This window comes from Medicago sativa, chromosome 1, assembly GCF_051527215.1.
Source record: "Medicago sativa cultivar Bolivia chromosome 1, Bolivia_mono, whole genome shotgun sequence".
Lineage (NCBI taxonomy): Eukaryota > Viridiplantae > Streptophyta > Magnoliopsida > Fabales > Fabaceae > Medicago > Medicago sativa.
Window position 1 is genome coordinate 54169534 of NC_140749.1, and position 10623 is coordinate 54180156.

A 10623-nucleotide genomic window follows, 5' to 3' on the forward strand; every position below is an offset into this window, starting at 1 on the left:
TCCAAGATTCTTTAAATTAGGGTAAGACTTGTGAGTTTGATCAGTCGTTTTGACATATCAGAATTAGTTTAGGTCGAAGAATTAATAAAACGATAATTATAAACTAGCTTAAAATAAAAGCATGACATACATCATAATTATTATGGGTAAACTTAAATCTAATCGTTGTACCAGTTTAAAAATGATTATTTCGACAAAATTTATTCCACTTTGGTCCGATTTTTGCAGTGCAGTTTGTACTGTAGTTTCCGTCACTATTTAAAATGATATTGAAAAGCTGATGATCTCCATTATCTTCACATAACATTAAAGTTTGACATATATTATGTTGGAGGTATTGACCAAAATCCAAAGGTAATTTCTGCATAAGAACATTAAAAACAAATACATTAATATATTAATAAAAGAATATGTAATAGTTGTTACCAATATTTAATATTTTCAAGCAAGTATAGTTGACTTAACCAGCTTGTTTCTTGTTAATAGACCCTCCCGTAATTGAATATCAAAAAACTTAGTTTCATTTCGCTTCAAACTTCTACTGTGAAAGGCAGACAGTTGGCTGAAGAAATTGACTTGACGAAAATCTTGGACTTTGAATAAATTCATTCCATAATAAGCAAACATTACCTCCACGTTGGTTGGGAAATTGTGGTATTGTTTTAGTGTATTCCAACCATTGGTTATAGTTGGATTAAAGAAGTTTTTTGTTAACTTAAGCGTTACAATATTTCCATAAGGTGAAACAACGTTCCACTCGTCAACAAAATCAACAGTGTATTTCTCGACAAAACTCGAATCAACTTCAACACGTGCCTGAAAAAGAAATATATAACAAAAATATTAGAAACAAAAATATAAGGAAGAAGATAAGAGCTGAAGCCGAAATAAATTTTCATATGTTGGTGAAATAGAGAGAGAAAAATAGACCTTAAAGGATAATTTGACTGCAGAAAAGAATTCAATTGGGGAATCTGGAATCATAACATGTATATGGGTGTGTATATGGGTGAGAGCCATAGTGGAACACTTGGTTTTTTTTAAGGAATGGAAGAAAGAGTTGAGTAGTGGTATACTCAAGTGTAACAATGTGAATGTATTTATAGTAAAAGGCAATTGAAATTAATTTCTAAACCATATATATAAAAAAAAAGGTTGAGTGAGGGAGCATCCAATGTATGGAATCTCTGCTATGGCAGTTGAAATGTGCATGGTGTAGGAAAAGCATTCAAAGGCAAATGTATGTGCCATCCAATTATTAATGGGCTTTAATCTATAGCTATTATAATCAAATCTAGTTTAAAAAATAAAAAAAAATAATAATATATAGCTATTGTAGTACTTTGAACAATGTAAGAATCTTAACTTTAATATCATTGGAAGTAGCATGCCTGTATCAGACATTGTTGTTTTGCATTTTTAAAATTTGCATTTTTAAAATATGGTATTGACCATGTCATAGAATTTAGAATGCATCCAGTACTCATAAGCACGACCGTGTCAATATACAACACGACCGTGCCTTCCATAATATTTAAATTTACTCTAAGTGCAAGTACAACTAAGCACGACCATGTCATATATACACACGGTCGTGCTCGAAAATGTCATAGAATTAAAATTGCATCCAGTACTTATAAGCACGACCTAAACTTCCATTAACCTCCATCAACTTCTCTCCCAACCCAACCCCCATATAAACTTCTCCAATCTTCCCCAAATCTTAACAAAAACAACAACAGCCCACAAGTATAACACATTCCATCCAAACCAAAATCAAAAATCATCCAATCATCAAATAAATTCCCAATTTCGTGTACCCTCAAAACCAAACTCAAGACCAACAAAATGCAAGATTAAACATGACTCAAACACAAATCCTCATCCCCAAACTCTAAACCCGACATAAATTTAACCTTTCACAACCAAAATCAAACTTAAAAAGCAAACTATTTCCAAAACCCCATTTTTTTCCTTTCGTGAAATGCAAAAATGACGAACAAGAGAAAGGATGTTGTTGATGATGGTTCATCTGATGCCAAGAGGAAAAAGGTTGCTGATGATGCTAGCTCTTCTAATGGCAAGAAAAAGAAGGGTAAGGCTAATGAACTAGGAATTATCCTAAAGAAATCGGCTGAAAGGGAAAGGTTCGACAAACTTGCTGGAAGAGGAATCGCAGTGAACAGGTATCCCTATAAAACTACGTTAAATGCATTAAGTATTAGAGAAAATGTTAGAATTCTGGTTGGTAACATAGGATGGGAGAGATGTTTAGGACATGCATACTCCACATATACATACCTTACCCTAGAATTCCTTAGTACCCTGTGTTTTATCAAAGATAAATATAATGTCGATGACCCACAATACAATGTCATTTAGCCTGGATAACAGATACTTTAGCATGTCACAAACCGAGTTTTATGAGCGGATGGGTTTCGCAAGCACGAGACTCATCCAAGATTCTCGTAACCCGAATACTAAGCCTGAGAATTATGATCTTGATGAGTTTTGGCGTCAAATATCTGGGAGGAGGAAATTTGTTGCTAAATCTGCTAAGGCTAGTTGGATCCACAACCCTGTTTTCCGCTACATTCATAGGGTTATGGCTTGCAGCATCTTCGGTTGGAAGGAAACAGGGACGATTAGAACTGATGAACTTTTCATGTTATGGGTTATGGTAAATAAGTGTCAAGTAAACACATGATACTATCTTTTAAGCCATATGGCATCTATTGCGACATAGGACACTAGGAAGATTGTGGTCGGGGAGCCAATAGATTACATTGCCAAGAAGTTAGGAATAAAATTTTATTCTGATCAACCTCCAATTTCGGATTACAAGGGAATTGATATTGATACACTAATTCAAATGAAAATGATTAAGCATGTAAGTGGGGGGAAGAGAGAAAAATTTCAATTGAGGGTTGGCAACCAAGACTCATTTATATTGCCAAATCCTGATAGGACTGACACATCAATTGCAGAAAATTGGATTTATTCTGATTTTGGTCCACATGTTCCTGAAGAGCAGCATGATGAAGATGACGTACCGCCTGATGACCAGGTGGAACATCAAGCACTCCCAGAGGTTCAAGATGAGCAGGAATGGCGTGCAAGGATAGAGGATGAGGTTTGAGGGACAAGGTCCGATTTTCAACATATAAGGCTGGACCAACAAAGGCAGGTTCAAGATGAGCAGGAATGGCGTGCAAGGATGATGGCTGAGGTCGAAGGTGCAAGGTGTGATGTTCAACAGATGAGGCAGGACCAGCGAAGGCAAGGACATATTCTCGACCTAATGATGCAGCACCTTAACATTGAATATCAACCTCCCGGTGGATTCTAATGTTGGGCATTTGTGTTCGTGACTTACGGAGAAGGGGGGATAGGTTTTTTGCTTGCTAATGCTTCTTGGATGCTTTCAAATGCTTCTTTTATTTATTTTATCTTCTAGTCTAGATCTGTTATGTTGGGTTCTCTTTGAATTTTGTATAAGTTTCTTTCAACATGCACTGTGAACAATTCTATTGCAATATTAATTGTGTTCAGTTTAAGTTTGTTTAAGTTCATATATAAATCTTTGTCGGTGTCATAATCTATAATTGTGTTCAGTTTGTATTGTAAACGATTCCTAATTGTTTGTGGTATCAGATGGAAGTAGAAATGAATCATTTACATGTGTGATAAGGTAATACAATTTGAGCATGTTGTAGTTACAAATTTGTCATATTCCTCTACCACGACTGTGCCAAATTTACACACGATCGTGTTTATCAGATTCAAATATATAATTGATAACCAGTCAGTAATGACACAACCGTGCCAATGATTAACACGGTCGTGCTTGTTTATCAGCTATAAGTTAAATTAGCATCAGTACTCATGTGCACTCCCGTGCTCAACTTACACACGGGCGTTCGTTCTATTCCCATTTTGTATCAAGTTATAACATAGTTTTTTGACACGACCGTGTCATCTGTCAACACGACTGTGCTAAGTAGGAATGTCAACATCATAGTTATGCACGCTTGTGTCATTTATGTGCAAGGTCGTGCTCATAACCCAGTAAACATATTTACTAGTCATTGCTTAACAATAGAGGTGGCGCATGCAATTAGACATATCCCAACCAACAATGTATTACACAAATCTTTTAATATTCACGAAATACTTTGACTTCGTGTACATATTAAACAATCCACAACAAATTAAACAAGTTCCAACAACATAATCTCAAATTTAATACAAATGCTTAAGTTCACACCTAAACACACGAAAAACAACAAACAATTTAAACAAACGACATGTCACAAACATCTTCGTCAAAGGGTCATCATACACCATTGTCCGGTTCATCCATTAGGAACATCTTTAATGCAACAACATACTTCACAATTCATCGTGCTCCTCCAATCTTCAATTTTAATTAAACTCCTACATTGTTCGAACAATAATAAATTATTTACAATATTCACTCTAATATGAGCATTTAAATTTTAAACAATAGAAACTTCAAACATTTGATAATAACGGCTTCAGACTTACCATGGGTGTGTTCCAATCTTCCGAGTCTTCATCATACCCTTGATCATGAATGGAATTTGTTGAATGATTTTGTGATTGTACATTAAAGTCTTCTCGTAAACGACAAGATTGTCGGTTGTGACCCTTAACTCCACATATTCCACAAATAGGCGAACTCCACTTTTTTTTTCCACTTGCATTACGAGATGATGACGCAGCTGCTGCTCCACCTATTTTCCTAAGCCGTTGCGGATTACCTAAACTTTTTCCTCTCACTGAACCGAACACAGACAATTCATCAACTTCACCCCTGCTTAATGATTCCAATGTTTCAGTGTGATTTTCAACCATTTCCATTGTTTTGTGTATATATTAAGGATCTCCACACTTCAACATAGCATTGGCCATCCTCTTACAACGCTCCACAAACATCACATACGTAGTTACAAATGCAGGATCACGGTGACTTGAACTATTACGATTTTCGGCATTGATTCCATCTTTAGCACGTTTTGTCCATCGTTCCATCACAAGACATTTTGACATTTCAACAATGTTCAAATACACTAGAACACGTAAGATATGTTCACAAGGAATACCAAATGTCTCCAATCTTTTGCAACAACATTTAAATTTCAACCGTTCTTCACAAAATGTCACAATCCAATGAATATCATTTCTAGGGTATTTGAAAACATTATAAGTAAAAATGGAACCACTGCGCACATCAAATTCGACTTTGCACCAACTAGATCTCTCCAATACCAGCCTAAACTGCTTAAACAATGACCTTGTATAAATTTTTGAAGCTAACTTCTCTAAACTTTTGTGCTGAGTTTGCAAAATTGTTTCACCAAAAGAAGATGCATAATCCGCCTCAATTTCTCTGTATCTAACATAATTCAGCCACCGCAGAAAATGTTGTAAAAAATCCACCAAATTTGACAAGACAGTAACATATTTTCCAAATTCAGAATGAAGACCTTCACACCTTGAGGTTGTTCTGAAACCAGCATAAAATCTACCACGGATATGGGCAGTTGACCATTGCTCCCGCTTCTCATACAACTCATGAATCCACTTATTATTTTCCAACCCAAACTCTCCAATCAACTCCACCCACATACTTTCAAACTCTTCGATATCAAAATCACCAAACATACACCGTTTGAACTTCGGGACAAATTTTGGATTTTTGATATTGCTCGTTGCATTTCTTGCCAAGTGTCAGGCACACAAACGGTGATAAGCATTTGGAAATACTCTTCTAATTGCATTTCTCATTGATAGATCTCCGTCAGTTATAACTGACACAGGTGCCTTCCCGTCCATTGCCTCAAGAATTTGTCACAACAGCCACACGTAAGTGTCCTAAGTTTCATCACCAACAATCACACTACCAAATATGACACTTTGATTTTGATGGTTCACACCGGAAAAAATAACTAACGGTGTGTTGTACTTAATTTTCCGATAGATAGCATCAAATGCCAAAACATCTTTAAACACCGAGTAGTCCATATGGCTAACCCCATCACACCTAAATAAATGTCGAAGTGTTTGATCCTCTTTAACTGTGTGCCTCCAAAACATCATATCATCTGTACTACACAACCCCTTAAGGAAATCAATTGCATCCTCTGCATATGTACTCTTCCTTTCACTATTTTTGAATTGCTCGTTGTACATGTCTCTTCTTGTATATCCAAGATTTTTAAATCCACCAGCTTGTGAAGCAAAAAAACCATAGATGCGTGACATAGTAATGCCATCTTTCCTCATTGTTTTCATTTGGTATTTGTTATAATCGCTCATCTTCCTATGTGCAGGTAGCATTCCCTCATACTTCCCATCCAAAAAGGTGTGATTATGAATATCCTCAAACAATTTTATGTACCACCGACCGCTACCATCGTCAACGTGTACTTGGATTATTGCCTTACAACCACACCTACTAGTTGGCTTGTGCTCTCTTTTTCTATCAGCATTACCTGCAACCCTGAGACCTTCTCTATGACAAACAAAGGTTTGTTGAACAACATCGCTATCATTATTCTTAACAACACTGCTTCTTCTACCAGCAAATCCCTGTACACAACCGTATAAATTGTAAAACTTGAATGCAACTACACTATCCGGAAAATGGTACCTCATGATTTCATCTGACCCTATTTGCTTATAATTAATTCGCTCAAGGTCAGCCATGCAATCAACCGCCGTTTCATCGTCAAAGTTGCACTCATACAACGAAGTGTAGATGTCTTTGACATCTTCATCCGAGGAACATACATCACTCTCCGAACAAAAGCCATTGTCCATGTCCTGTGCAATAAAAAAATGCTAAATAACTTAGTAATTTACAATCCTCGGACCATAATTACCCTACGGTTTTTGCTAACTTCAAAAATAATTTACACAATAATGTAATCACATCAACATACCTCTACCTCTGAACCTTCCCCAGTAAGGTTGCATCCCCCAGTTATGTCGCTTAATTAGGAATTTCAAAAATTTATAGAATTTCATGAATATCCATCTTCCTGTTCATACGACATATATGCTTCCTTTATATGAAGTGTACATGAAGATGGATATTCATGAAATTCTAGAAATTTTTGAAATTCCTAATGTAAGCGACATAACTGGGGGATGCAACCTTACTGGGGAAGGTTCAGAGGTAGAGGTATGTTGATGTGATTACATTATTTTGTAAATTATTTTTGAAGTTAGCGAAAACCGTAGGGTAATTATGGTCCGAGGATTGTAAATTACTAAGTTATTTAGCATTTTTTATTGTATAGGACATAGACAATAGCTCTTGTTCGGAGAGTGATGTATGTTCCTCGGATGAAGATGTCGAAGACATCTACACTTCGTTGTATGGGTGCAACTTTGACGATGAAACGGTGGTTGATTGCATGGCTGGCCTTGAGAGATTAATTAAAAGGAAATAGGGTCAAATGAAATCATGAGGTACCATTTTCCGGATCGTGTAGTTGCATTCAAGTTTTACAATTTGTACGGTTGTATACGGGGATTTGCTGGTAGAAGAAGTCGTGTTGCTAAGAACAAGGATGGCGATGTTGTTCAACAAACCTTTGTTTATCATAGAGAAGGTCTCAGGGTTGCAGTTAATGCTGATAGAAAAAGAGAGCACAAGCCAACTAGTAGGTGTGGTTGTATGGCAAAAAATCAAGTACACGTTGACGATAGTAGCAGTCGATGGTACATAAAATTGTTTGACGATATTCATAATCACACCTTTTTGGATGGGAAGTATGAGGGAATGCTACTTGCACATAGGAAGATGAGCGATTATGATAAATACCAAATGAAAACAATGAGGAAAGCTGGCATTACTACGTCACGCATCTTTTGTTTTTTTTGCTTCATAGGCTGGTGGATTTAAAAATCTTGGATATACAAGAAGAGACATGTACAACGAGCAATTCAAGAACAGTGAGAGGAAGAGTATAGATGCAGATGATGCAATTGATTTCCTTAAGAGGTTGTGTAGTACGGATGATATGATGTTTTGGAGGCACGCAGTTAAAGAGGATGGAACATTTCAACATTTATTTTGGTGTGATGGGGTTAGCCGTATGGACTACTCGATGTTTGGAGATGTTTTGGCATTTGATGCTACCTATCGGAAAATTAAGCACAACACACCGTTAGTTATTTTTTCCGGTGTGAACCATCATAATCAAAGTGTCATATTTGGTAGTGCGATTCTTGGTGATGACACTGAGGACACTTACGTGTGGCTGCTGCGACAATTTCTTGAGGCAATGGACGCGAAGGCACCTGTGTCAGTTATAACTGACGGAGATCTGTCAATGAGAAATGCAATTACAAGAGTATTTCCAAATGCTCATCACCGTTGTGTGCCTGGAACTTGACAAGAAATGCAACGAGCAATATCACAAATCCAAAATTTGTTCTGAAGTTCAAACGGTGTATGTTTGGTGATTTTGATATCGAAGAGTTTGAAAGTATGTGGGTGGAGTTGATTGCAGAGTTTGGGTTGGAAAATAATAATTGGATTCATGAGCTGTATGAGAAGCGGGAGCAATGGTCAACTGCCCATATCCGTGGTAGATTTTATGTTGGTTTCAGAACAACCTCAAGGTGTGAAGGTCTTCATTCTGAATTTGGAAAATATGTTACTGTCTTGTCAAATTTGGTAGATTTTTTACAACATTTTTTGGGGTGGCTGAATTATGTTAGATACAGAGAAATTGAGGCGGATTATGCATCTTCTTTTGGTGAAACAGTTTTGCAAACTCAGCACAAAAGTTTAGAGAATTCAGCTTCAAAAACTTATACAAGGTCAGTGTTTAAGCAGTTTAGGCCGGTATTGGAGATATCTAGTCGGTGCAAAGTCGAATTTGATGTGCGCAGTGGTTCCATTTTTACTTATAATGTTTTCAAATACCCTAGAAATGATATTCATTGGATCGCGACATTTTGTGAAGAACGGTTGAAATTTAAATGTTGTTGCAAAAGATTGGAGACATTTGGTATTCCTTGTGAACATATCTTACGTGTTCTAGTGTATTTGAACATTGTTGAAATGCCAAAATGTCTTGTGATGGAACGATGGACAAAACGTGCTAAAGATGGAATCAATACCGAAAATCGTAATAGTTCAAGTCACCGTGATCCTGCATTTGTAACTACGTATGTGATGTTTGTGGAGCGTTGTAAGAGGATGGCCAATGCTATGTTGAAGTGTGGAGATCCTTAATATATACACAAAACCATGGAAATGGTTGAAAATCACACTGAAACATTGGAATCATTAAGTAGGGGTGAAGTTGATGAATTTCCTGTGTTAGGTTCAGTGAGAGGAAAAAGTTTAGGTAATCCGCAACGGCTTAAGAAAATAGGTGGAGCAGCAGCTGCGTCGTCATCTCGTAATGCAAGTGGAAAAAAAAAAAGCAGAGTTCGCCTAAATGTGGAATATGTGGAGTTAAGGGTCACAACCGACAATCTTGTCGTTTACGAGAAGACTTTAATGTACAATCACAAAATCATTCAACAAATTCCAATCATGATCAAGGGTATGATGAAGACTCGGAAGATTAGAACACACCCATGGTAAGTCTGAAGCCGTTATTATCAAATGTTTGAAGTTTCTATTGTTTAAAACTTAAATGCTCATATTAGAGTGAATATTGTAAATAATTTATTATTGTTCGAACAATGTAGGAGTTTAATTAAAATTGAAGATTGGAGGAGCACGATGAATTGTGAAGTATGTCGTTGCATTAAAGATGTTCCTAATGGATGAACCGGACAATGGTGTATGATGACACTTTGACGAAGATGTTTGTGACATGTCGTTTAATTAAATTGTTTGTTGTTTTGCGTGTGTTTAGGCATGAACTTAAGCATTTGTATTAAATTTGAGATTATGTTGTTGGAACGTGTTTAATTTGTTGTGGATTGTTTAATAAATACACGAAATTAATGTATTTCGTGAATATTGGAAAATTTGTGTAATACATTGTTGGTTGGGATATGTCTAATTGCCTGCGCCACCTCTATTGTTAAGCAATGACTAGTTAATATGTTTACTGGGTTATGAGCACGACCTTGCACACAAACGACACAGGCGTGCGTAACTATGATGTTGACATTCCTATTTAGCACAGTCGTGCTGAAAGATGACACGGTCGTGTCAAAATACTATGTTATAACTTGATACATAATGGGAATAGAACGAACGCCCGTGTGTAAGTTGAGCACGGGAGTGCACATGAGTACTGATGCTAATTTAACTTATAGCTGATAAACAAGCACGACCGTGTTAATCATTGGCACGGTTGTGTCATTACTGACTGGTTATCAATTATATATTTGAATCTGATAAACACGATCGTGTGTAAATTTGGCACGGTCGTGCTAGAGGAATATGACAAATTTGTAACTACAACATGCTCAAATTGTATTACCTTATCACACACGTAAATGATTCATTTCTACTTCCATCTTATACCACTAACAATGAGGAATCGTTTACAATACAAACTGAACACAATTATAGATTATGACACCGACAAAGATTTATATATGAACTTACACAAACTT

At 36.4% G+C, this 10623-nt stretch overlaps 4 protein-coding genes across 4 annotated transcripts; 2 read left to right on the plus strand and 2 right to left on the minus strand.

The window, feature by feature from the left end:
- Positions 1-4899: 4899 nt before the first annotated feature.
- LOC146955404 (protein FAR1-RELATED SEQUENCE 5-like) lies at positions 4900-5688 on the minus strand. The gene has a single exon (XM_085748396.1). It carries the CDS (start codon positions 5686-5688, stop codon positions 4900-4902), a length of 789 nt encoding a protein of 262 aa, XP_085604522.1.
- On the minus strand, positions 5255-6846 carry LOC146955405 (protein FAR1-RELATED SEQUENCE 5-like). The gene has a single exon (XM_085748400.1). The coding sequence runs from the start codon at positions 6844-6846 to the stop codon at positions 5899-5901; it is 948 nt and encodes a 315-aa protein (XP_085604526.1). The 3' UTR covers positions 5255-5898.
- A 649-nt stretch (positions 6847-7495) lies between these two features.
- Positions 7496-8634, plus strand: LOC146955406 (protein FAR1-RELATED SEQUENCE 5-like). The gene is given in 2 exon segments (XM_085748406.1): positions 7496-7900; positions 7902-8634. Coding segments are annotated over 2 exon segments (933 nt in total). The 3' UTR covers positions 8430-8634.
- LOC146955407 (protein FAR1-RELATED SEQUENCE 5-like) lies at positions 8489-9277 on the plus strand. Its single transcript, XM_085748409.1, has one exon. It carries the CDS (start codon positions 8489-8491, stop codon positions 9275-9277), a length of 789 nt encoding a protein of 262 aa, XP_085604535.1.
- The last annotated feature ends 1346 nt before the right edge of the window (positions 9278-10623 follow it).